Source organism: Vespula vulgaris, chromosome 12 (assembly GCF_905475345.1).
Source record: "Vespula vulgaris chromosome 12, iyVesVulg1.1, whole genome shotgun sequence".
Lineage (NCBI taxonomy): Eukaryota > Metazoa > Arthropoda > Insecta > Hymenoptera > Vespidae > Vespula > Vespula vulgaris.
In genome coordinates this window covers 2,122,501-2,150,233 of record NC_066597.1, presented here as the reverse complement: position 1 = coordinate 2,150,233, position 27,733 = coordinate 2,122,501, and the positions used below count along the sequence as shown (strand labels likewise).

General features: G+C 33.3%; 3 protein-coding genes across 19 annotated transcripts in view; 2 read left to right on the top strand and 1 right to left on the bottom strand.

Annotated features, from left to right (window-relative positions):
• LOC127068150 (protein bicaudal C homolog 1-A) overlaps nucleotides 1–20,294 on the top strand; it is a 38,344-nt gene extending 18,050 nt beyond the window's left edge. For 3 of the 6 annotated variants that reach the window (XM_051003899.1, XM_051003897.1, XM_051003898.1), the window contains exons 4-15: nucleotides 1,824–1,893; nucleotides 10,632–10,711; nucleotides 13,172–13,387; nucleotides 13,976–14,215; nucleotides 14,445–14,663; nucleotides 14,748–15,048; nucleotides 15,281–15,652; nucleotides 15,729–15,830; nucleotides 15,935–16,182; nucleotides 16,394–16,622; nucleotides 16,817–16,936; nucleotides 17,294–20,294. In XM_051003899.1, coding sequence (XP_050859856.1) covers nucleotides 1,824–1,893; nucleotides 10,632–10,711; nucleotides 13,172–13,387; nucleotides 13,976–14,215; nucleotides 14,445–14,663; nucleotides 14,748–15,048; nucleotides 15,281–15,652; nucleotides 15,729–15,830; nucleotides 15,935–16,182; nucleotides 16,394–16,622; nucleotides 16,817–16,936; nucleotides 17,294–17,415 — 2,319 coding nt within the window. In that variant the 3' untranslated portion in view covers nucleotides 17,416–20,294. Of the gene's footprint in view, nucleotides 1–638; nucleotides 1,543–1,823; nucleotides 1,894–10,631; nucleotides 10,712–12,101; nucleotides 12,979–13,171; nucleotides 13,388–13,975; nucleotides 14,216–14,444; nucleotides 14,664–14,747; nucleotides 15,049–15,280; nucleotides 15,653–15,728; nucleotides 15,831–15,934; nucleotides 16,183–16,393; nucleotides 16,623–16,816; nucleotides 16,937–17,293 lie in introns of those variants that run through there. The other 3 variants (XM_051003902.1, XM_051003900.1, XM_051003901.1) reach the window with 3 other exon arrangements.
• On the bottom strand, nucleotides 19,721–25,392 carry LOC127068174 (peroxisome biogenesis factor 2). Of its 4 annotated transcripts, none has more exons than XM_051003983.1 (3): nucleotides 24,525–25,392; nucleotides 24,102–24,198; nucleotides 19,721–24,000 (listed from the first exon to the last, which is right to left on the bottom strand). In XM_051003983.1, exons 2-3 carry the CDS (start codon nucleotides 24,131–24,133, stop codon nucleotides 23,307–23,309), a joined length of 726 nt encoding a protein of 241 aa, XP_050859940.1. In that variant the 5' UTR covers nucleotides 24,134–24,198; nucleotides 24,525–25,392; the 3' UTR covers nucleotides 19,721–23,306. The 4 variants fall into 4 exon arrangements, with proteins under 4 accessions (XP_050859940.1, XP_050859939.1, XP_050859938.1 ...); XM_051003982.1 differs by having other exon boundaries at nucleotides 24,626–25,392; XM_051003981.1 differs by having other exon boundaries at nucleotides 19,721–24,198.
• A 48-nt stretch (nucleotides 25,393–25,440) lies between these two features.
• Nucleotides 25,441–27,733, top strand: part of LOC127068170 (stress-activated protein kinase JNK) — a 165,965-nt gene continuing 163,672 nt past the window's right edge. For 4 of the 9 annotated variants that reach the window (XM_051003967.1, XM_051003962.1, XM_051003963.1 and 1 more), the window contains exon 1: nucleotides 25,441–25,501. The gene's annotated coding sequence lies outside the window, so the exon portion shown is untranslated. Of the gene's footprint in view, nucleotides 25,502–26,369; nucleotides 26,392–27,028; nucleotides 27,256–27,733 lie in introns of those variants that run through there. The other 5 variants (XM_051003972.1, XM_051003954.1, XM_051003970.1 and 2 more) reach the window with 4 other exon arrangements.

Genomic DNA, 27,733 nt, shown 5'->3' with positions numbered 1-27,733 from the left:
AACAGCGACCAAAAATAAATAAAATACACCAATTGCACCATTCCGAATCTCTCGGAAAGGTTCGTATAATTTGCAAATTGAATTTAACGTAAATATAAAACGATTAGGATCGATCGACGACAGACCAAATAGTAATCCAATTAACATAAAGCGTGTTATCGTAAAACAGAATAAAGAAGTGGGCTCTTAAAAGGTCTTGATGATTTGCAATAAGAGAATGCGAGTACGACGAAGTATTTCGAGGATGGTTTCCGATAGGGCTAGCGTCTGGTACCTGTTCGCACCTGTTCAAGGTCAACAGACCTTTACACCTGGTGTTATAAAATCTGCCTGGAACGTTAAACAGACAATTGGTTTTAACAGGACAAGTTTCTCGTATTATTGAAATAGTAAATCATATTTAGGATCTCTTTAGGGTGTCGAGGAAAGGCAAAACTTTGATGTCATGGCTCTTATTCTCTGGGATCGTTCGAGAGAGCTTCGTATTGCGCGCTTCGATGAAGTAGGAGTGGAAGATAGACAGAGACAGACAGAAAGAGAGAGAAAGAGAGATAGAGAGAGAGGTGAGGGTGGGGGTGGGGGCCTGAATCGGCTCGAGTGGGAGACGGTGAGTTTGCCAAGCCGTTATATTATCTGCTGTTAGTCAGTCAGTCGTGCCAGCGAGCCGGTCGCGTTAAAATCGTAACCGAGAAACCATACGTGAACATTGTGAAAGGCAGATTCGAAAACCGCCGGTTATAGCGATCGGTTGGTTATCGTTTCTCCCATATTAAAATTAACGTATATAATAAAGTTATAAAACCGAGTGAACATTGATTCGATCGAAACTCGATGAGGGAAAAAAAGTGTATGATATCATAGTGTCCGTGGATTGATTTGTTCTTTTTTTACACACACACACACACACACACACACATATACATATATATACATATATACACCATACTTCTCGATGGATCGAAGAGAATAAATTAATTTTCCAATCGATTAAGTAAAAGTTTGTTTATATATTAATTTAGTGATTATTCCAATTATATCGTTCGATACAAAACGATTACGCTTAACGTTGCTCTAAAGATTCGAGTTTTTCGAGTCGTCAAGGCACGTTTTTAAGAGTTGGCGATGTCCTGCGGTGATCCACCGCTGCGGTGAAAGTAAAAGCCGGTGCGCGCTGCTGCTGCGGTGTTCGTTTTAGTCTCACGTCGCCCTCTTTGCTGAGGTGTCTCGTTATCGTTATCGTGAAAGTTGCGACGAGGTCGCAACGTGTCGTTGTCCCCCACCCTCTCCACCCCCCCCCTCAACCCAACAGGACGAGAAAGGATCTTATTAGTGTTCGGCGATAAGCCATTTTATTTCCTTCTCTCACTTTCCTTCTTTCTCTTTCTCTTTTTTTTTCTTTCTCTTTTTTTTTCTTTCTCTTTTCCCTTCTGACTCATAAGAGAACGTTTTATCCTTTCTTTTCCTCACCCACATCTTCTCGTGAGTTTAATACAGGCCGAGGAGCGGAGGACGTCAGGGCCGTATAACCCGAAAATGACCGTGGTAATAATTCTTGAAATATTACATTGCATCATGATCACTCTACTACGTATCGATCAGTATCATATTCGATATCAGATCGGTATCAGTATTTTATTGCACGTCATCGCGAAAGAAATTTTATATTTTGCTATTTATTTCTCCCTCTCTCTCTCTCTCTCTTTCTTTTTTTTTTCTTCTTTTTTATTTGTATCATTCACATATCTCACGATTCTGTCCACCGTAATTTTCATGATGAAACGCACGATTTTTTTTATTTTGTTCTTTTCTCTTTTTTGTTCCAGGTTATGGAAGAAACGAATACCTTTGTAATGTGGCCGTCGCGTTTGAAGATCGGTGCAAAATCGAAAAAAGGTAAAATCTGTTTAATGAAATCGTATGTGTATATATATATATATATATATACACACACACGTTTCTTTTTTAAAAATATGTAAACTTTCGATCAGATTACTTTTGATAGTTATCGCAAAGCGGAAAGTTGTATCGAATATACGTGGAAAAATTCGAACGACCGTCAAGAGAAACGGACACGGTCTCGATCGCCTTAGTTCTACATGGTCCTTATGTAATCAAACCGGAAGGAAGTTAGTAAAATTATGCTTGAGCAGCGCGAATACACGGACTCATGAGTGTCGTAAAATGGATTCGTACTGTTTGCTTTGTGGTGGTCGATCGAAGTGGAAATTTAAGCGAATGCTGAGTAACGACATTTATTATCTATCGCATAGGATAGATTATATAAATTTTCTTTTTTCTTTTTTTTTTCATCTTCATACAGAATAATAATAAACCCGTAATGTGTGTTGCATATATATTAGACGTATGTATGTGTATATGCGTATACATAAATTAAAAATAAAAAAATATTTTTTTCTTTCCTTTTTTTTTTCTTTTTTAATAAAAAAGAAAAAAGGATAGGTCAATGGCTAGTTAGTTCTCGTATAAATCGAAGAAAGCAATTTTTAATATTCCATGAAAGTTGTTTATCGTTTATCGACCATGCATACGTTAGTATATATACACATTCAAACAACATAGATATCCTACTATATATGTTTATACATTTTACACATATATATCACATATATATATATATATATATATATATATATATATATATATAAGACGCGATTACGTCAAGCAAGTTGCTTACTCGTCAGCTGACATATCCACACGCGTATTTTCTTACGATGTATCTATTTAAAGTACAACCGTTTACGGTATCGTACAAGCACGATGATGATTCGTCTACCTATCGCCTAGACCTAGAGGGAGATAAGCACGATATCAGTTCATTCAATTGCTTACGTGTACTATCGATCTTTATTGAAGAACTTTATATAACGTCATTGTTATAATTAATCCTTAATGATAATACATTTCTCTCTCGAGTTATATGAAATGAAAAAAGAAGAAAAACTGTGGGAAAGTATTAGTATTATCTTATGTTTTAAGAAAAATGGTTGATTTCAACATTTCGGATTATTTAAAGAGCAAAAAAAAAGTGGGAATGATCGATACGAGCAACGGCAACGTACATAGTTAGAAAATTTAATCAAGTGTTTGCGCAAAGTTATTTTAATTATCAAAACAGGCATATTGTTTGTTTACTCTTTCTTTTTTTATTTCTTATTTATTTCTTTTTTCTTTCTCTTCTTTTTTTTTTTTTTTTTTTTTTATCAATGTCGTAACTAGTTAGAAAAATATCGTCGAGAATAAGTGCGAAAAAAAAAAAATTAAAGAAAAAAAGAAGAAAACACGTCGTGTGGACGTAGCAAGAGCGTGAAAAACAGATAAAAATCGTATCATCGGGAACGAAACGAAATTTCTCTTTACGCACGTAATGTGTGCGCATGAACGTGATCGATCGTACGGAACGGGCAAAACTGTCGAATATAATTTTTTTCCCCCTTTTTTTTTATTTTCTTCCGCATACGTACGTACGTACGTACATACATATATATATACATATATACATACGTGCACACTCGTATATGCATAGACAGATACGTAATAATACACAGAGTAGAGCATATAGACTCTTTTAACGCGCTGCGTTTGTAACCGCATGTTCTCGAAGACCGGGGATTAATTAGAGCGCACCTATTAATCGAAAGTGATTACGAAACGAGTCGTTCGTGCAACGGCGCGTGTCAGCCATGCCGTGGCGAGATTTTAAAGGCATCGTAGCGAAAATTCAAGCAGTCCAAATATACTCTCTCGTCCGATTTCCGAGTCGCAATTATTCCTTTCAGTGGTTCGTTGTGGAGTTGTTTATCACTTATATATCAATTAGGAAGGTGATTAAACAACAAGAATTCAATTTTAATTCGCCATCGTCTATTTCATTTCTTTTCCTTTATTTTTTTTTTTTTTTTTTCTTCATTCACATATTATAGTCTTCGTACAATATATTTCGTTGTGTGATTACAGGGAAAAAAGAAAAAGGAAAAAGGAAAAGAAAAGGAAAAAAATATTCTATTCAATTCAACAACCATTATTTTCTTTAGAATTTCTTTGCTATTTATATATATATATATATATATATATGCTCATACTATGCGTTTCATTAAGTGATCAGGGAAATTGTATTCTATTTAATTGACTATCATTATATTTTATAATTTCTTATATCGTATGTGTTCGTGTAGTATATATTTTGATTAAGCGATCAGTAAGTAAGTGAGCTCGAAAGAATTTTATTTAATTAACTATCATTTAGAATTCTATTTAATTCGCGTTATTATAGTAAATAACTTTATCAAAGAAATCGTACAATACAGTTCATTAGGTGATTACAGAAAAAGGAGAATATTTATTTAATTCGCTATCATTATTTTATTTAGAATTTCTTTTATATTCATACATTCGTATTATACGTTTCATTAAGTGATTAAAGAAAATATATTCTATTATTATTATCATTATATATATTTATATATAAATTTTTTATATCATATCAGTTAGTATATTATACATTTCATTAAGCGATTAGGTCAAAAGAATTTTATTTAATTCACTATCACTTGGAATTCTATTTAATTTCACGTTATCATAATAGATAAAACATGATTAATGAAATTTGTCACGAGATACTCCATATGTTTACGTGGAAAGTTTGATTTAAAAAAAAAAAAAAAAGGAAAACAAAAAAAAAGAAAGAAAGAAAAAATAATTTCATAATAAATTTCATACGATATAATAATTCGTAATGTCGTAAATTTGAAATCTTTTTCCATCGTCGTCGAGGTAAATCCTATGTTTGCCTATCTTCTTTTTCTTCTTTCTCTTCGTCGTCGTCGACGATTCGATAAAATTATATGGTATTTACCTATCTCTTTCTATCTATCTATCCTTCTTTATATTTCCCCTTCTTCCTTTGCAGGGGGGACAAAACGTACGGTGTTCATCGCACTCTACTCTCGTGGAAACTTTTCGGTGATTCATCCCTTCTTCCTCGTGACCTAAACAGCTGTTGCATCTCTCTCTTTCTCTTTCTCTCTCTCTTCCTTCTTCTTCTTCCTTTTTCTCTATTTCTTTCTCTTACGTATATCCGATTATACACACACATACACACGCATACTTATTTAAGTATAGGAGTGGGCTCTCTCTAGCATGGTCGACCTCCACTGAGAGACATGAGCCACCGCAAAGTACCGAAATATCGTCTCTCTCTCTCTCTCTCTCTCCCTCTCTAGTCTCTCTAATACCATCCATACAAATATACTATTAATCGGTAATATCTTAAAAATGAAAAGAATATATACGTGACATAGAAAATATCACACGAAATTAGCATTAACAAAATCGTTAACCTCTTTTCGATATATTTAACGATAACATTTAGATGAGATACACACATATATTATATATATGTATATATATATATATATATATATATATATATATATATATATATATCCGTATATTTTTTGTCTTAATTAAACATTAACATATTCAACATTTAACATTTTCATCGTACAAAAATAAGGTATCGTAATATGAAAATATGTGATACTCGACGCGTTTAAAAATATCAATGAAATTTCTTTCAGAAATCAGTAAATAAAAACGTACGTGTTACTTCACATAGCCAATCGTTATTGACTCATTCCATGTTATACGTCAGTCCACGTGTACATACGCATACACATGCACGTATATGCATACAAATCGTATCACGTTTATATCGTAATATGAAATGACGTGAGGTATGAAAGACGAGAGTTCACGTAATCGGTGTCAAGATGATGAACAACAGACACAGATTCCTTTCGTTTCGTTTCGTTTAATTTCATTTTATTTTTTAATACCGTGTGACAAATCCGTTCCGTGTAATCAAAGTTCATTCAAAGTATCAATCAGTTTTCCTTCTTTTTCTTTTTTTCCTCTCTAATCTTTATCTAATGATGCAAGCGAAAGAAAAAAAAAAGAGTAAGAGAGAGAAAGAGAGAGAGAAGATTCGTCATAAACGTTTCGCAAAGTGGGACACGAACGCCCGGCGTTCGAGTGACTGTTGACGTAGCAATAATTGTGACGATTAAATTACGACGTTAATTAGTAAATAGAGCCTTGTAAAATTCCGCTCTCGGTCGCTTCACAAGCACGCGTCTTCTACGCTCCGGGTCACGTAAGCTGAGCGAGCTGATTTCAAGTCGTAAAATAGAACGACTGTTCGTTCCTTTTGTGTGTATCTTGGAGTAACCGTTAGTCCGAGCACATGTATATTCGTAGTGGTGCATCTATAGCATCTCTCTCTCTCTCTCTTTCTCTCTTTTTCTCTCTTTCTCTATCTTTTTCGCTCTTACATCTATTTCTTCGTTCACCAAATTTGTGTATAAGTGTAAGGAGCAATAATGTTTCGATTGTTCAAATATTCTTTTCGCTAATGTCTTACAACAATATTTATTTTATTTCGATCACACGGTAATGCCAATTAGGACGTTTAAAAAAATGTCAAGGCTTTGTTTTTTTCTTTTTTTTTTTTTTTTTTATTCGATTCTCTTTTCTTTTTTACGGAAAGAAAAAGAAAAGGAAATTGTTTCTCGTCGATATGTTTTTTTCTTATCCGATAATAATAATCGATATATAGATATATATGAACATGTGAATTGTGAAGTAATAATGTAATTGAAAGTAATAATTATCGTAATAAAAAATGATAAAGAAATTTGAAAAAAAAAATTCACGAGAAAGTTAATATCGCATACTCGAAGAATGTCTTTATCGGAGATAAGAAGAAACTCTCGAGAGGGATCGATAAAATTAATCGAAATCGGAAACGTGCAAAGTCGATACGAGAACGGAAATGAATTATAGATATTATAGATACTTTAGAAAATAATCTTTTCGATCATTTACGAGCTTTCTTTCCTTTCTATTTTTCACTTTATTCTCTTCTTCTTCTTTTTTTCTTTCATCGTGCTACCAATTTTCATTCACGTGTTGGATACATATTATCGTGTTATATAAAAAAGAAAAAAAAAAAAAAGAGAGGAAAAAAAAATCGACTCGAATACACGTGTCTGTTGGTAATTTCATTGCAATTATCGCGTTTGATATCGAACCAGCATTAATTATGAAACAAACTATGTACGGCTCGATCGAAGTTCTTTCCTTGGATGAGTGGATGCCTGCGTATTTGTGTACGTGCATGTGTATGAGTATAGTTTATCATTCTAATCGATTTGTTAATATTCCTGTCAAATTGTTGACATTACGAAAGATTAGATTTCGAAATCTTTGTATATTCATATTTTTGAGTTATTCTTGGATGTTTTATCGTTTATTTTCATTTCTCTCTCTTTCTCTTTTTCTTCCTCTCTTGCACGTACATGATACATAAATACGATCGCGTTAAAAAACCTAAGAAAATTGTTTTTGTTTTTTTTTTCTTTCTTTGTTTTTTTCTTGTTTTGTTTTTTTTTCTTTCTTTCTTTCTTTAAATGTACAACGAATGTGTGTTACGAAACACAAAATACATGGAGATAAGGAAATCATGAAAAAATTGGACAAGTTCATCGTATTAAACAGAGGATCTCTTATCTCATTCATTCGATGAAATAGCGCTCGATAATTCGACGTAAATATTCGAGTTCGTTGATTGGTTTTCGCTCTTTTTAAAGAAAGTAAACAAGAACGAAATTTCAAGTCGATTATAAAGATACGCGACGTCGAATCGATTTGAATCTGATTTTATCTGATTCTCGAAAGTTCCAATGGAGAAAAGGAGAAAGGAGATGACGATCAGAATCATAATTAGAACTTCGTCTAATTAGTGTATAAGTTAATTTACTCGGTTTAAGGATCTATAGGAAATATATAACGTGTTATTGTCTATTAGAGTCTTTCGTTGCTTTCAAATATTCTGTTTTTATTTTTCTGCTTTTTCTTGACGTGTTCTTTCTTTCTTTTTGTTTTTTCCTTTTTTTACGTTCTTTTTTGTTTTCCTTTTCTTTTTTTTTTCTTTTTTGTTTTTTCGACAAGATCGACGAGATCCATATTTACGAGTAGCAACACATGTTGACACCGTATCACACTTCTCTGTGATAGATACAGCGTGACCAACGCGTGTTGTTACTATACTTTTATAACAACTTGCATAAAGAATTAAAACAAATAATAATAATAATAATAACAACAACAACAACAACAACAACAACAACAATAGTAATAATAATAACAAATAAATAATAAAAAGAAAAATAAAGGAAATCCAAAGATAGAAAGAAGGAAAGGCCGTTGATATAACATGAAAAATATCACGTGCACTATCAATTTTATCGATTCGCCGAAACGAACCTCGATCTTTTATATACCTATATATATCTATGTGTGTGTGTCTGTGTAAAATTCTTCTCGATCATGAGGGTAAAAGGGCTTTGACCTTTGACCGTTCTCGATATAATCGAGAATTAAGTCAGACAATTTGTTTTTGTATTTTTCTGTGTCATTGGTGTGAGAAATGTGATCCAGTTGCCATCAAGATTGTTTTATAGTGTGATCACGATAACCGAAGGTCGTTTGCATATTCGGTCAGAAGTTATTTTTAGGTCAGCGTTTCAACGTTGCAGACTTTCCTTGCTCTTAGCAACGTCTCTGTCTCTCTCTCTCTCTCTCTCTCTCTCTCTCTTTCTCTCTTTCTCTCTCTTTCTCTATCTCTCCTTCTCTCTCCGTCTCTCTTTCTCGTTTCTATCTTCTTACGATGTGTCAGTGTATACGCCCAACTATTCTTAGAGAGGATCGCGAGGCACCGACCTTCTCGAAAAATTCCGTTTACCATGCTCTCGACGTTCGCGAAATAGTACACTGTGCTTAAACACGATTACACACACACACACAAACCTTTTTAATCGATCTATACTGATACAAAACTTATTAATTTCAATATAACAAATGTACCATTTAAATGATTCATTTTTTGTAATCTGTAATAGTTATCGTCTTATATTTAATTTAATTTTTTACAAATATTATTATCTTCATATTACTCATTTTTCGATTGATCATTGATTATTTCATTGATTATTATTATTATCGTCATCATCATCATCATCATTATCATCATCATCATCATTATTATTATTATTATTATTATTCTATTTTTATATTATACGAAATAATTTCTAATCGACAGACATCAACAAAGGTGTTACGTATAAATAGAAACTCGCGTGATGAGACGAAAAGGGCATTATGGCAAGTGGGTATCATAATCGAAGAGCGCATCGTACGAGCGAGGACAACACTGTGCGAGGTTTTATTGTCTCCGCGGGCGGTCGTCGATCGTAAATCGATGGGATTTTTTTTTTTTCTTTTTTATTTCTTTTTCCCTTCTCTTTTTTTTTTCTTTTGTAATAAAGATCTTCCGCGTTAGGGAGAGCTGCTTGGATACACACACACACACAGTTCATTTTGATCGATCATTGGGGACAGAGCTTCTTTCTCTTTCTCTTTCTCCCTTTCTAATTATGATCTAATATTTTATTTTATTCTCTTAGTTCGAGAGAACATTTTATCTTCTTATATTACATCGTACATTATCCTTATATATTTTTGATTAGGTTCGACAACACATTTTTATTATTAGAATTATTATTTCATCGTTGATCTTGCAGTTGCACGTACGTACGATATACGTATGTAGTATATCGTTCTAATTAATACGATTAATTATTTTCTTTTCAATTTTCTTATTGCCATTGTTATTTGTTATTTATTTTTCTTATTATTTCTACATTAGATTTTTTATCTTATTGTTAATCTTTCTCCGGCATTGAAATTAATAAGAATTGAAATGATAAATTAATCGATTAATTCGCTTCATCAATGTATTATACTTCCGTGGTTAAAAAAAAAAAGAGGAAAAAAAAGAAGATTCTATCTTTCGTGCGTTGAATAAAAATAAGTTTTTGAATAAGCAATCGAAGGATTCGTAGGAGTTCTACTGATAATATTTCAAAGAAGGATCGCGGAAGAGGACGTTATGCTATTGGATGTCTCCCGAATATCAATGAATATGTATATGCCTCGATGAAAATCAGTGATCGTGTATGTACGCGATTCACAGTCATTGTACTTCGCCAATGACACGTCAGCATGCTTTAGAACGCGTTTCGCGATCGAACGCCCATATAAAGTGCCGAGAAGGGAATACTAATGCCAAAGTAGATACTCTTCGCTATTTTTTCGTTTATTTTTCTTTCGTCTTCAACCTGAACGCACTGACTATCAGTTGACCAAGATTTTAATATTTTAAAATGTCTTTTATTATTTTATTCTTCTTTTATTGGATTATAATTTGTCATTTTTATTACACGTATGGATGTATGTATAGAAATTTACAAATATAGAAACTTTCTTTTTGTATTATTTTATTTTATTTAGATCAGAATGGAAAAATATATTTGAATTATTCATAAAACGTTTATCTCGTTATTTTTCTTTTCTTATTGGAATACAATTTATTGCTTCTCTTATATTATCGTCTACTATTTATATGTATAAATATATATACAAATCATATTAGAAAAAAATATGTGCGTAAATTGTTTATGTAATACATCTCACATTCTCGAATTTTTTCGTAGATCCACACATAAAGGTCGCAGGTCGTCCAGATGACGTGCGAACAGCTAAGGAGAAGATAATGGAGATTCTAGACACTAGGGTAAGTCTAATTTGTAGTCAAAGTTGTTACAAAATAAAAAGAAAAAAAAAAGAAGAAAAAGATAAGGAAGAAAAAGTGGAAGTAGAATTTGTAGTAACAACGGAGAAGTTTCCTATTGGTTTATCTAAATGACAATCGAACACGTGGAAGATTAATAAATCGATCGATCGATCAATTTCAAGCGACTTTAGAGCTTTAACTTTTTCTTTACCAATAATGATAGAGTATATACACAACGACCTTGAGTTTCCTTCGATCGATCAAATTTATACGAATTATTCTTATCTTTTATAAGATAAATTTGTTATCATTGTTTTTATTATCATTCTCGTTACATTTTTATATCTTTCGCACACACAAACACACACATATGTGTTTTTATTTCACTTGTTTTTCTCGTTCCAATTAATCCGTAATTAATCGAACCCTGGCACCAAATTCGATGCACCCAATTAGTTTCTTTTGAATTAACAAAAGTTCCCTCTCATTTTGGTTTAACGCAATGCGACTTTCATTTTGTCAGTAATCATTTAACACAGACGAATCAACGTTCTATTATTCTTAATTACATGAATTTCACTTAATGAGCATTTAAATGCACTTTATTGGTACTTAACGTTTACCCAATGTGTTCGCTCGAAGAAATGGCTCGAAAGATAAAAGTCAAAATAAATCGTTTTCACCTTCAAATTTTTACAAGATTTTTTACGCTCGCTCGTTTTCTGTCACGCCTCCGTGATTCCTTTTAATTTTTATTAATTAAAATCAACGCTCGTCCATAATTATTAGAGAGGGTGTGTAGAAAAAAAAAAAAATTGGAAAAAAACTCGAAGGAAGGAAGAAAGACATATTAGTCTATCTTATCTATATAACAGAATCGATCTTCTATAATATAATTCTCAATCAAGAAAGCGTATCGTCATCTTACAATTAACGATCGGACGGAACGATTAAAATTTTCCTTTTGCATTTAAAACAACGTTCCGTTATTACGGATACATATATATTATTATACCATATATCTATGCGTTTATATGTAACGAAAGGAATGTTTACACAGAACGTTTGTAAATTCTCTCTTTTTATATATATATATATATATATATATATATATATATATATTAACTTAGATTGCAATAGATTATATAAAGGCCAGTCATTTGTTCTAATTATCTTTTCTTATCGTAGGAAATATTATTGCTTATGTAGGAAGATACACGTATTATGTTCGCATATTCTTTTTTCCTTTTTCCTTTTTATTTATTTATTTTTTTTCTTTCTTTCTTTTTTCCCTCTTTATATATTAATACGAACACGTATAAAATCGATCAACGAGAATCGATGAAATAAAAATCTCTTCCAATTTTTTTTCCCCTTTATTTTTTTACTTTTTACTTTAATCGAGTGCTGCTCGTACGCGCAGACGCAAATGCACGCGCGCGCACGAATACACATACACATGCGTATTTGATAACTCGTTAATCTCGATTATTCGTTGACATAGTTATTGCTCTGAAAGGAATATCGATTATTATATTCCGTTATACGTATAGTAAAGGTCGATTCAGGAGATATAATCATGATCATTATTCCACGTACGCATATCTGTCAAGGTATGACTCACGTGGAATACTTTTTCATTGACATGCTGATGCTATAAATATCAACGTTCTGTCGATTTTTATACTAACACACAAACATCGATTGCTTTCTTCGTCGTGCGTGATGTTTCCATCGAGTCGAATGTTAATACGAATTTAATTGACTTTTCGTATTTCACCCTTGTATTTTTATCTTTTCCTTCTTTTTTTTCTCTTCGTCTTTTTCTTCTTCTTCTTTTTAATTAATTAACACGATCGCTTTGAAAGGAAGAAAGAGAGAGACAGACAGACAGAGAAAGAGACAGAGACAGAAATAAAAAAAGAAGATAATTCAAGTTCAAATGCGATTATTGACAGGATCGTCGCGTGATCGCGTGACTCAATACGACGATCTACGACGTTAAAGTCGTCGGGGCTCGCTTTCCTTCACTTCGAAATGCATGTGTGTATGGTATATATGTTTACCCGTCTCTGTGCGCTCGTGCACGTTCGTCTATGTGTCCGTGCATAAAAGTCAATGTGCCGTGTAGAGAGGTGTACCATTTCCTAGTTACTTGCTTGAAGAGAGCAAACGTGTGTCTATTTTTCTCTCTTCAAGGTGTTGGCGATCGTTGCCACGTTCTGTCCTCCATTTTATCCCTTTCATTCGCATTTATTTTTAACGAGGTATCGACTGACTCTAAGTTGTTCAATTTCTTTATTTCCTTTCTTTCTTTCTTTCTTTCTTTCTTTCTTTCTTCTTTTCTTTCTTTCTTTCTTTCAAAGAAAACGATAAATAAAAATATAAAGGAAGAACGAACGAACGAACGAACAACGAATAAAATGAGAATCAACAAGAAAATTTTATTCTATTTTTCAGCAAAACAATATAGTGACCATGAAAATGGATGTCAGTTATACCGACCATTCACACATTATCGGAAAGGGCGGACTGACGATTAAACGAGTGATGGAGGAAACTGGATGCCACATTCATTTCCCAGATAGTAACCGCAGTAATCATCAAGAGAAGAGCAATCAAGTTTCCATTGCTGGAGAAATCGATGGCATTGAGCGTGCCCGTGCACGAGTTAGGGTAAGCCTAACTAAATCATAAAGATTTCAAGAGAAAAGTTTTTAATCAGTAACTATCGGGATCATTATCGTTGTAATTAAAAGTTAGTTTTCTTCGAAAAGAAATGAAAAGAGTAAGAAAAAAAAGAAAAAGTAGTAGAAGAAGAAGAATAGTATCGTTCATCGAAATCTAACAGTACGTAAGTATATTCTCTATTTCAACTCGGTTTATATCGCTTGAACATTTTTTCTTTCTTTTTTACAAAATTTCAGCGATAATTTTCGAGATACGAATATACAGTAGAGTGGAAGATAAAATATTATTCTCTTGTAATTAACCTTAAAAAGGCAAATATCATATATCAAAATTGTCCGATCGCAAAAACTCGTTTTCTAAGTCTCCCGTTTCATTTTGGAACTCGACGTATTTCGTAAGGACAAGTTCTTTTTTTCTTCTTCTTCTTCTTCTTCCATCTTCTATTTTTTTTTCTTTTTCTTTTTTGTAATCGCAGGAGATTAAAAAGAGATAATAGTAATTTGATGGTTAAAAGAACCTTGAGAGGTAAATTAGACGCATAGTCGTGACATTGCTGTATTCGTGCGATTGCAGAATCTTACACCGTTGATATTCTCCTTTGAATTGCCAATAATGGGAGCATCACAACGTACTCCGGACGCCACTTCGCCTTATGTTGTAAAGATTCAAGAGAAATACAACGTTCAGGTGATGCTACGTACCAGACCGAAATTGCACGCCACGTTGGTTCTCGTCAAGGGTTGCGAGTGGGAAGTTTCGCAAGTAAAGGAGGCGACCGTACTCTTGATTCACTATATGTGCGAAAACTTAGCTGTGAGTAATCATTATTTCGACATAAGATCGCTATCTCTATCTCTTTCTTTGTCTTTATCCTAGTTTTATTCTTTTTCCTTTTCTTTTCTTTCTTCCTTTCTTTCTTTCTTTCTTTTTTCTTTTTATTATTATCGTCATCATTATAATTATTGTTATTATTATTGTTATCGTCGTTGTTGTTGTTATTGTTGTTGTTGTTGTTATTATTATTGTTATTATTATTATTTAGAGTCAAATTCAAGTACAAATGTCGATGGAGATATCGCCGCATCATCACAGTATTGTTCTTGGTAAATCAAGTAGCAATCTTAAGATGATAATGCAGAGAACATCGACACAAATCATGTTTCCCGATGCTAGCGATCCGAATATCCCTAGTTTGAAAAAAAGCAATGTTACTATCATCGGTGGTATTCACAATGTTTACTTAGCCCGGCAGCAATTGGTCGTGAGTAATAATAAAAATTAGAAATGATATTTTTAATCGCGAATTTAAGATAGAAATTTGATCATTAATTTATATTCTTTCCAGGGATCTCTTCCGCTGGTACTCATGTTCGATGTCCCGAAGGATTACATGTCGTCGATCGATACAGAAACAATTTCACAATTGATGCAATCCCTCGACGTGTTCATAAACGTGAGGCACAAGCCAAAGCAAAGTACATTTTCCGTGATTATCAAGGGAATCGAAAGAAATGCCAGCAACATTTACGAAGCCAGAAAGCAACTTCTTGGCTTGGAGGAGCCAAGAGTTAATGCTGAAATACCGACCACTTATCACATTCCAAATGCTGGCAATATTTTTCAAGGAAACGCCACGAATGGTAACGGTAAGCGTTATTGCAACATTGTTGAAAACATATTTCACAATTTCTGAAGTACCTATAACGCTTTTACAACGCGTGTAGAGATGTAGACATCGATAAATATTACATTGTTTCACGCAGTTTGGTGTCAGCATTTTTATAATTTAATAATAACGTATTATCAAAGAATTCTCTTTTTTTTTCTTCTCAATTTTCTCATTTTTTTTTTCTTTTTTTCTTTTCTCTCAATTAACAGGTACGAATACTATGAGTTGTGGTATACCGGATAGTTTGTCGAACATGTTGACCGTGAACACACAGAATTTACCTTGCTGTGTTTCTCCTATGTCACATTCACCCAATCCAATGGGTCTCTCGCCACATTGGAGTTTACCACCGATTCCGTCCATGTTTTCATCGTTACCGATTCATCATCCATATCCTTACGGGCACTTAAATCACCTGCTAACGACGCAGCACATGATGCACAGCAACATGATGGCCCATTCTCACGGACTGTCGAATCATATCTTGAATGATATTGGACAAATTCATCCTACTTTATCGACAGGCTTGCATGGAATTCATGGAATGGCAAACAGCCTGTCAGATAGCAAGGAAGGCAGTGGTTAGTCCAATTTTTATTTATCTACTTGCTTTTTTCGTTTATAAATAAATAAACAAATTGTGGAATTTATTTACAGCTTACTCCTCATTGAGCAGCGTTTCAAGCTCTTTGTCTAGTCCAGCTATTAGCCCTAGAAATTTATCACCAGTGAATCCAACAGTGACTAATCCTAATTTAGGTAGATACGTCGTTGAATATCTTTTTAATTAAAAAAAAAAAAAAAATTATATACATATACATATATCTCTTCGTGATAAATAAAACTTTGCTTATTTTCGATAGACTTGTCGAGTATGCTGTCAGATCTTTCGGTGTCCGATCGTCGAGCACCAGGTTGTGAAAAGAAATCGTTGGAGATGGCCGCCCAACAGAATCTTACGCCTTCCGATTACGAGCAGAAGAAGATGATGGCCGTTCTAGCTGTACAAAATAAACCAAACACTTCGGAGTATCGAGCACCAACGTCGACTTGGTCAGGTTATGGTCTGAGTCAGACTATTGCTCCGTTATCATCGACTGAACTAAATAAGGTTATTTCTCTTTTCTAAAGCTGGTCGTTTCGAAGAATCATTATCAGAAAATTGTATCAAAATTCTTTTAGATATTCACATTGATAATCCGTTAAAACAGTATAAGATCCAGCATTGTCATCAGATCCATTATATTTTATCATTTCGAAAAAGTGTCGCTCGATAATTTTTATTTTATTTTATTTTATTTATTTGTTTTCTCTCAATTCAGGAGTTGTCTTCGTCTGATCCATTCTACTTATGGGAAGAACCAATGACACCTGTGTTAAATACATGCATGGACTTTGGTATCGGCTCGAATAAAGATCGAATCGGTCAAATCGGTTCGACTTCGAATTACATGGATCACACACCGACCTCGCATTTAAAAAAAATCACATCTCAACGATATACCGATCTTGCTAGTATGTTAACAAGCGTTGGCCTTGAGAAATATAATCGTAAGTATATTTTCCCTTATTTTTGCTATACGTATGTTACGTTGAAAAACAAGCACACGCTTTGAACGCATGCTTCGCATCGAATCGATGGAAATAAAAACGAAAAAAAGAATTAAAAAAAAAAAAAGAAAAGAAAAGAAAAGAAATATGCTTTTTGGCTTAAACGATCTTCAAATGGTCTTCTTTATCGTCAGGCCTGTTCACGTCGCACGAAGTGGACATGGCTACGTTTCCATCACTGACGGAGAAGGACCTCTGCGAGATCGGAATAAGTGCTTGGGGTGCGAGACGTAAAATAATGCTATTGATTTCGGGTACGTAAGCTTTTTCATCATGACGCAAACATTATCCTCGAAATTATTCATTTCGATCAAATTAATTTAGAAAAAAATCTGAAAAATGTTTAACCCTTCGCAACGCTTCATCTTATCTTTAATAATCTACAAGAACATTATATAACGTGAAAATTATTATAGAGTCATGCTTTACTAGATCATAGCTTAAATAAACAATATTTAAAGGATATTAAAAACTTGGATGTCCGAAGAGACGATTAAATTTGTGGGAATAAATCGAAAAGAGAATGATGGTTGATTGATGTTGTACAAGGTTAACCACAAGAATCAACTACAAAAAAATATATATACATATAATATCTGTTCTCTTTTCAGAAATGAACAAACGAAGTAATCCATTTAGCGGTAGCGCTGCACCAGGTGCGGAACGAAAAGCAACCGCATCGACAGCGGCATCCACTTCGCTCGAGAAATGCACGCTCGATACCAAATGGTAAAGGAAGATGCACGTGAAGTATATTAAAAAATAAAAGAAAAAAAACTATATAACACAGGTAACACAAGTAACGCGGACGTCATACGTAAACGATAATATCGTATGCGTTAAGAAAACGACCCGGAACTATGAGACAGGGTAAAAATCAAATGAAAAAGAAAAAAAAGAAAAACAGAAAAATAATATTCCAAATTCGAACATACGAAAAAAAAAGAATAGATACGAGGGAGAATTAAATTTGGACGGACATGATTCGTCGTTATTTGAAGTATAACGATGAGGATCAAATTCGATCATATAGGATCCTCCTAGTTGGTAAAATAATATAATTTCAAGAAGACGAATCTATCCGACTCGGCGGAGAATAGCACTCTGACCGAAAGTTACGAAAAAAAAGAAAGAAAGAAAGAAAGAAAGAAAGGAAAGGGATTTAAAAACACGAAGTGAAAAGAAAAGTTATATAATAATAATAATAATAATAATAATAATAATAATAAAATAATAATAATAATAAAATAATAATAATAATATCATATAATAATACCGTCAAAACGACTCAACGAACTTGACAACGAGTATGGAAAGGAAAAAAAAGAAAGAAACAAAAAGAAAAAAAAAACAAATCATTTTGCATGTTTATTGTAATTTCGTATTTCGTCTAAGGGTACCGGGAGAATAGGCTGATGATTTATTATTTTTGCGTGCCCGAGAGAAGTATTTTGGCCAGAACGAGTCCTCTAAAAAAAAAAAAAAAAACAAACAAACCAAAAAAAAAAAAACAAAAAAAAATAAGAACAAAAAAAACAAAAAAAAATAGTCCCAAACTAACCCAGATATCTCCTCCCTCGTGCAATTTAACCCGCCGCCCTGCTCCTCATCCTCACTCATCTTCCCTCTCCTTTATTTTTTTTTTCTCGCCATTTTCTCGGAGCACGCGCCCCGACGGTGCCTCTTTAGGATTAAGTAGATGAAATGATCGTTATATACTATTTTTTTTTTTTTTTTGTTAAATTCACTATTATCTTATTTTCTCTTTTTTTTTTTTGTTATTGGCGGTCTCCGTCGAATCGAACGATACTCCGCGAGATCGAGAATCGTTCGATTCGTACACGTTTGTCGCGTGATCGAGAAAGAAAGAATGCGTGCGTCGAGTCTTACGTGTGCATGTACGTATGTATAATGTGTGAATGTGTAGATATGGGAGTGTGTGTGTATGTTTATGCGCGCGTAATATATATATATAAAGTGGAAGATTTTTTTTGTACGGTGAACGGGTGATGATGATAATGATCATGGTGATAATGAGTTAGAAAGAAAGAAAGAAAGAAAGAAAGAAAGAAAGAAAGAAAGAAAGAAAGAAAGAAAGAAAAGAAAAATAGGTACAGGAAAAAAATACTATACAAATTTATATCATATTATATATGTACGCACACACACACACATATATATATACATATATATATAGACATATATATGTGTATATATGTATGTATACATATAAATAGAAAATAATTATTGAATCAATTGCAAGCCCGAAACGTCGACGACTATGACGATCGGGTTAATATTTAAAAAATAGCGAGGCTTCGAAATAATTTTTTTCTTGTTGCGAGCGATGGTGGCGGGAGGCATTAGACTATATTTTCTTTAGATATTTTTTTTTTTTCTTTTTTTTTCCCCCTTATTTTTTTCTCCCTATATATAATATCTCTCTCTCTCTCTCTCTCTCTCTCTCTCTCTCTCTCTTTTTTTCTCTATCTATCTATCTATCTATCTATCTTTTTTTTTTTCTTATTGCGTCCAGCGACCTTTCGTCGTAGCAAAGCTAAAAAAAAAAAAAGATATTTAATTCAGACTAAGCTCGAAGCAAGCGCGAAAGCGCTCCTTCCCGACGATCGTTATCGACTTCAATAATATTTTTTCATCATCTTTATTTCTCTCTCTCTCTCTTTTTTTCTTTTTTTCAAAAAATTGAAACAACAGAAACAAAAAAAAGATAGACGAAAATGATAATAGCGAGATTCACCGATAGAATAATGCGTTCGCGATCGAGGAAGCTTTCCTTTTTTTTATTTCTTTTTTCTGCAGGCTTCTCGATCGTTGACGTCTCTCAGATCCTTTTTTCTCTTCCTTCCTTTTTTCGATCGTCGAGACGGAGTGCGGCATACGCTCTCTCGAGTTTTACAATGTAACAAAGTATTTATTATTCGCTCGCGAAAGACGCTGGATTCGCAAGCCGACCGACGATCTTCCGAGGAATCTTATCTTTTCTCTCTCTGTCTCTGTCTCTCTCTTATTATATTATTATATCGATCTATCGTAACTATCGAAAAAGATTTTCGATAGTTTATTCGATTGAAAGATCGTATTACAATGATCGATCCTCAAGCAAGCTCACAAATAATATATTTTGCTAATTTTCAAGCATTGATAAATTACAGTCGATCGATTGTCGCGATTTTAAAGAGGAATGAAAAGAAAAAAAGAAATAAAAAATTGAAATCATTCGACGGCAATCAATCAATTTCATTGTTAGAAAACGTTAATGATAAATTAAAGAGAGAATTCTCGAGAGTGAATTCGGGCGAGGCACTCTTTTTTTTTTTTTTTTTTTTTTATCTTTTTCCCCTTTCGTGATATCGTGCATCCCTAGCGAAATTACTTTGACTTAGCCTTTTGTGAAGTCCTTTTAAGCGTAAATTATTGTTGTCCTTACGCCGTGATCGCGTGCTTATAAGGATTACCGATAGATTATTAAATGAAGTTAAGGAAAAAAGAAAAAGAAAAAAAAAAGAAAAAAAAGAAAGAAAAGGAAAGAAAAGAAAAGAACGATGGTAAAGCTTATACGGGAATAAAGCAGGAGCAGAAAAAAAAAATAAATGCGTTAAGAAAAAACGTCGATGAGAGATAAAGACGAAAAAGAAACAAAAAACAAACAAACAAACCAATAAAGAAAAAAGCAAACAAACAAAAATAAAAGAAAATGAAACATGGTAAAACCGAAATAGAGTCTAGTATATATATATATATAATATCTTTGTTATAAGAAATATATGTTATATATTATGTGTTCTCCACTGTGTGATATATATATATAAATAGGACTGTCCGTCGTGTCTGTTCCTCCGTGTGTTTGTTGTTACAATGAAACGCGCACTTCCTACGTTTATTATTTCGTCGGTAATTAAAATATAATTCATTAGCGAATTATATCGACCCGAAGCGAAGCGTTAAGTTGTTCGCACGTACATATATACATACATATATATATATATATATATTCGATCGAATTTCTTTACGCAATAACTTCCCACGTTCAGAAAGCTTCATTTTAATGTCTCGAAATTGAACAATAATTATCTACACGTACTTATAACACACACACACACACACAAACAAACAAACCCGATGTTCCTGTGTAATAATTTTACAAAAAAGAAAAAAGAAAAAATTTCCATCCAAATATATTCGAACGACGATTTTTTCCAACGAAGAAAATCTCGATTCGAATTATAAATTATTTGAATCGTCGGGAAGTTTTGAATGATTATCAGAAATATTTTTTAATGGACAATTTTGCGACGCTTCGGGCGTGCATTCGCACGTACATATACATACCTACATATTTACATACGTATTTGTTCGTGATCACGATCGACGCTATTCTCGTTGCTAAAATGCGTAACGATGTTAATTTGTATTATATAATGCACATTCCAACTTGACAACAGCTTCGATCGATCGATTCGTTGATATTTCTCTATATATATATATATACATAAATACCATAATAATGAAGGCGAAAGAAAAATTTGTGCTTATTAATGTACTTTTCACTAAAAATTATTATCGTTCCCGAAGAATTTTTATTTTCTATTCGAAGGAACGAATCCGCCCGTCAAATAAAGACGCAGCAATCGAGCGAATAAATTCAACCGAATATAATGTTGTGTAATAATAATAATATTAATAATAATAATAATAAGAAGAAGAGTAAGAATAAAAATAAGAATAATAATAATAAGAAAAATAATAATAATTATAATAATAATGATGATAATGATAATGATGATAATGATGATGGTGATGATAATGATGATGATGATGATGATAATAATGATAATGATAAATGATAATAATATTGCGTACGAAGAAGAGGAAAGCGTTTTATAATAGTGCAGCATGATATTTTTATATGATAATCTAATATTTTGATAAGCAACGAGTATATCATATTGATCTATTATTATTGTTTGTTTCGGACGAAAACGCTAATCGATGCTCGAAGTCGAAATGTTGTATTGAAAATAAAATAAAGAAGATTTTGTATTGCTATTTTTTAATAAAAAGAAAATATATAGATATACATTATAAACCATTTTGTGATAATATTTAAAACATTAAGGTTGCTTCATCAAAGCCTCATCCAGCTTTTATAAAATTTATAAAACACCAATGTTTGTTTCCACTCCATTTCTATCAACTAGAGATTCCAGTGTTATTACCTTGTATTACTACTCTTACTCTTCATTCTAACTGTAATTAAACATTAAAGTACTTACATTTTTCATATCTGATAATTGCGATCGATAAACAAACTATATGTAGAATAATTCTAAAATAATTTCTTAGAGAAATTCACAAAAAAATTATTGTTCTTATATATTCTTATATATTCTTTTTTTTCAATTATTCTCTTTCATTCTTACTTATTGTGGCGCATATTGAACGATGATTCCTAATTAATGTTGAACTGACTCAATTAATTATATAACTTATATTCGTAGAAAAGAAAAATATTCGGACGTATTTTTTATCTGATCGAAAATGGATCATTGACTTGTACTACTTACAAATGTTACACCATATATGAGCGATTGACTTGTACTACTTAACAAATGTTTAACTATATACTAGCCACCTGCTGTCACCACACTATCATTTGCTACCATTTTCTACCACTACTACTAGTATCACTATTATCATTACTATTATTATTTTTATCACTACTACTTTCACTATCATTATTATCACTATTCCCACCACTACTACTACTACTGCGACTACTACTGCTACTACTACTATTACTAGCATTATTACTAATACTACCACTACTACAAGTAATACAAATCAATCGCCCATATATGAATAGACATATTTTTAAGTAGTACAAGCGAATCATTCTTATGACGTCAGATTTTTAAGTAGTACAAGTATATCATTCTTATGAGGTCACACGTTTATGTAGTACAGATCAGGCATAGTGAAAAATCAATAGAGTAACGATAGGAATTTACATAAATTATTTATAACAAAAAGTTAAGAGAAAAAGAAAAAGAAAAAAAATTTATATCATTTATAGTACCATTTATTGTTATTGCCTGTATTCTGTGTTTTTTTTTTCTAATTATTTTAATTGTCTATATTGTGTTGCTGCTACGATTTTTGATAAAACAGGAATCTATCTCACCGATCTTTGGTAAAATAAAAACTTTTCGCCAAGGGTGGTTAAACAGAAAAGTACTATCTCGAGGATATTCGTTATAAAGTATTCTTTGAATTCGTAGAAGCGGATTGTTGGATGATTTTTGTAAAAATAATTTATTATATATACATGCGATAGATTGAATGAATTGATTATATATGTTTAATAAAACGAAATACAAAAGATTCCACCAACCTCGAACCAACGATTTCTAAATTACGTATCTAGATACTTGCTATTCGATACAACAGTCGAATAGTCGGGACAGTTTCCCGGTTGTTTTCATAGTTCGTATTTTGTTCATAGGTGTCTCTGACATCGCATATACTGCGAACGAAAGATGGTGAACATTCTTAATATATACAAAAATTCATATACATAGTATCGTACACTAGTTTCTGGAAGAATCACTGCAAATCGTCATTCTTGACTGTAGGACCCGGAATGGCGACATAATTTTTCATATCACAGTCGTGTAATTCGGTATCACACTCTGGACAAAGGAATATCTTCATCGCAGTAAAATTTGCGCCCAAGCAATAATAACAGAAAACGTGTTCGCAACCAGCGTGCGTTGGTAAGATAGGTTTCTCCTTGCAATAAGCACAAACAGTAGATTCATTCATAATTGGAAATGATCGTTTAATTCCATTTTGTTTATTATGATACCAAAACCTTCTTATCTTTTGTTTTAAATAGTGATAGTTTAACATAGGTATTCCTAATGTAAATAATTCCATTAAACCGTGCCAAAGAAGTTCTCTAGTCATGTAAGAATACCCAATAGTTCTTGGCTTATATCGGTTCACAGAAACACTGGAAATGTTTAATAATCTTTCTATCAAAAGAGGTTGAGTTCCACGATGTAAAAAACTAACTAAATTTATCAATTCCAACAAATGTACGAAACTGATTATCCACTTTACATAAATCTTCAACTTGCTTGTTCTTTTGAGTTTTGATATCATACCATTATCGATTACTCTATCTTTAATATAACTTGGTAAGAATTTCAAAGCTAAGTACAAAATGGATTTGATCTTGTTCAAGTTGTCGTAACGAAGATCAAGCATCTGTTGTCCAAACGTATGACTCTTGTATCTTAACGAAAAATTCCATATAAGAATTTTCAGAAGAGCTTTGATCTCTGGTTGCCATTTGTCTACTTTACCAGGCGGACAGAATTTAAAAATTTCTTTTACCTGATTCTCAAAAACTTTATTGATCTCGTCATCTAGTGACGCTGCATCGAGCTGATTTACCCTGGACACGTAAGGAATGGATGGCATCTTTCTCTATCTAAAAATTAAGAAACAATAATAGATATTTCACTATAATACTATTTGTTGCTATTATATTATAATAATATTAGAATCTATTCTAATAAAAATAGAACTTTCCTCTTTTATGTACAAAGTGTTAAATCATTCCAAATAATCGCACATAAGCGCGTAACTTATTACATAATATTTGTGACAAATACAAAAATAAAATCAATGACGGCAAATATGACAATTGATACAACATAACTTTAACGTTTAATATCATTTCCATATCACATAGAAGAAGAAAGTATAAAGGAAAAAGAAAAGAAAAGAAAAGAAAAAGAAATAAATATTACATACAATTCTTAATATAGAAAATTAAACCATCAATACGCATTAAAGGTTATGACAGTAAACAAAGAAAATTAAAAAAGGAAATTCAAACAACACATTTCACGTACACGATATTTCCTCGGACGAAAACTTTCGTACTATTAATTTCAATAATCACAGTGAAGGAATTATCGAGGATTAAAAACTCGTAGAAAACTATTCAGTTTCGTTCCGAATTTCGTGGCGTTGCGAGCTCTTTTCTCTTTCTCTCTTTCTCTCTCGTTTCTAAACGAAAGGATAAGGTTAGAAAAATAAAAACGTTGAAAAGCATTAATAAGAACTATTTTACAAAATTTGAATCGCGTTTGTCATTTGTTTTCGCGGATTTGAACAAGATATCGAAACGAAAACAAAAGACGTTGAAGCTAAGAGAGAGAGAGAGAGAGAGAGAGAAAGAGAGAGAAGAGAGAGAGAGAGAGAGAGAGAGAGGAAGGTTAGATAGGAGTAGGAATAGGAGTAAGAGAGAGGAGACGAAGCTGGCCGCGCCGTCGCGGGGACACCATCTTGGGCCGCTTGCGATGACGTCATCGAGTGTCGCTAGCAAAGAAGAGAGCGGTGGTGGTCTCGGTTCCTCTCTCTCACCCGTCCCTTCCATCGTGCTCGCCCCGAGAGATATCATGTTTTCGTGATAAAGTTTGACGTTTTAACGGTGCGGCAGAACGTTAAAAACGTTCGGAGGTGGGCCCGTCGTCCGAGTGAAAAGGAGGACGAAGACACCGCCATCATCGCCGTCGGCGAAGCCACGGAAGCTTCGGCCGTCATCGTAGACGTAGTCGTCGCAGCCGCGTCGAGAACACACGGTGGAAGAAGAGAAGGAAGAGGAGAGAAGAAGGAGGTGGTGGAGGAGGGTGGTGGTGGTGGTGGTGGTGGTGGTTGTGGTGGTGGTGGTGGAGAAGAAGGAGGAAGAAGAAGAGGTGGAGGAGGAGGAGGAGGAGGAAGAGGAGGTGAGTGTAACGTGTATGACGATGATGGAAATTACGTAATCTCGAAGCGTCAGAGATAGAGAGACAGAAAGAGTGAGTGAGTGGGTGAGTGAGTTGTGCATGTGTTTGAGAGAGAGAGAGAAAGAGAAAGAGAGAGAGAATTTTCCGCGAAGTCACTTTCCACGCGTGGAAACGTGCCGTAGCACGCGTAACATCGATCTGCCACACGACTCGGTTGTCGTACGTGCGACTCGTGCGAATAATCCTCCTACTACGTTTATCTTCTCTCGTCTGACAGGTTAACCTCAAATCTCGAGCGCACGCGGCGCTAAAACACACGCCTCGCACTTGACGCACCTGCGAACGCGTCAACACCCTTCTTTTACTTTTCTACTTCTTTTTATTCGTTATTCGTTATTCTCTTTTTCTTCCGTATTTCTCGTTTTTCTTTCGTTCTCTCTCTCTCTCTCTCTCTCTCTCTATATATATATATATATATACCTTTCTCTCTCTCTCTTTCTATCTATCTATCTATTTCCTTCTTTTTATTTAGTTGGCGCGCTTTCGCACGACCGATCATTTCAATCTAACCTCCAATCATATTCTCGAGAGACGTCGTGTCTCGTCGCGAAATTTCGGACATTTTCACACTCCTTCCTTTCGATAAATCGATCGATCTGTCTCTCTCTCTCTCTATCTCTCTATCTCTCTTTCTCTCTCTTCACTCGAGAGGACACGTGACTTTTCTGAAGAAGTTCACGACAGTTAGTTAGGACAAGGTATATAAAACGTTTTATAAAATACGTCATAAAAGTGTTACGAGAAGAGGCGAAGAGAGGAAGAAAGGAAGAAAGAAAAAGGAATCAACGCACGTCGAATTTCGCAGTCTCTCAGTCGATCCTGACGTATACGTATATACATACTTTTTCTTATTTTTTTTCTTTGCTTTTTCTTTTTCGTTAGTCGCGCAGATCGTCGTATCGTCGTCGCGTGGATAAAACGTTGAGGTGTCCTCGATCAACGCGTGCCCGTTATCTCTCTTTCTCTCTCTCTCTCTCTCTCTCTCTCTCTCTTTCTCTCTTTCTCTCTATCTGTTTTTTTTGCTTCTTCAAATACGAAAAGGTCGTATACGAAAAAAGAAATAATAGTTCCGATAAGGAAACGATACACGGTCGATCGTGTATTTCAGTTTTAGTTCGTGTTAAGAATTATATTTCGTTACTTCTGTTTATTTGTTTCTTACGATAATGTATACATAACGAGCTATGACATCATTACGCAGGGCAAATTTAGAATAATTTATCTGTGTTGTAGATAAAAGGAAAACGTAAAGGAGAAAAGAAAATAATAAAAAGGAACAACGCGTAGGGGAAAAAAAGTGTTTATTATAACCTTCGTTATAAGTTTTCTCCGAACTGTGTCAAAGTTATTACTACATACACATACTTCGATTGTTTGTTTCTTTTAAGGTTAGGCGCTAGAAATCACAACGCCCTGAAGTTGTGTGTTCGTGCTTCGTTAGCTTCGTCAGTATGTACTACGTACTTACTTACGTGCGTATGCAAGTACATCGTTCGATTGTTTCGAACGATTATTTTTCCGTTGAACGGTTATATCCGTTATCGATCGGATTGGTTCGTTCAAATTCGTTAACGTCGTAAACTTCGCCGGTTCGTAGAATTCGTATCGATTCTGCGATTATAAGAAATCCACCGAATAGGATTCGTAATTTCAATATATTTTGGAATTGAAGAAACATCGCGAGATATTTTGAGGTTAGTTCACACGAATATTTCTTTTCTATATATTTTAAATCAATTATATTCATTCGATTGACGAGTAAACAGACAATGATACAAATGGACCGTTTAGTTTGAAAGTGATGTGTCCATTTTTTACAAAATGAGATCACGCCATTTGCGATTAATTTAGTATAAGCTTTTCATTTATAATTAGTCAATATTGAGTATCTTAAAAAATGCCAATGCTTAGTTGAATAGAATTGACCAATAAAAGAAATTGCGTGGCGATATGATATAACTAACCTTCAATTTTCTCGAAACAACAACGAAATGGACGCATCACTCGAAATAAACGATCGAAATATCAATTCGTTATATACGTAGAAAGGATGATATATATAAAAAAAAAAAAAAAAAAAAAATAAAGAACAAGAAGAAAATGTAGAAATAAAAATGAACAAAAATATATTGCGTGGAGTAAAAGATTGGCAAAATTTTCGATAAAAAAGAT

Excerpts from the sequence above, each read along its gene's own strand:
- LOC127068174 (XM_051003981.1), bottom strand. The coding sequence starts at position 24,188 with ATGCCATCCATTCCTTACGTGTCCAGGGTAAATCAGCTCGATGCAGCG.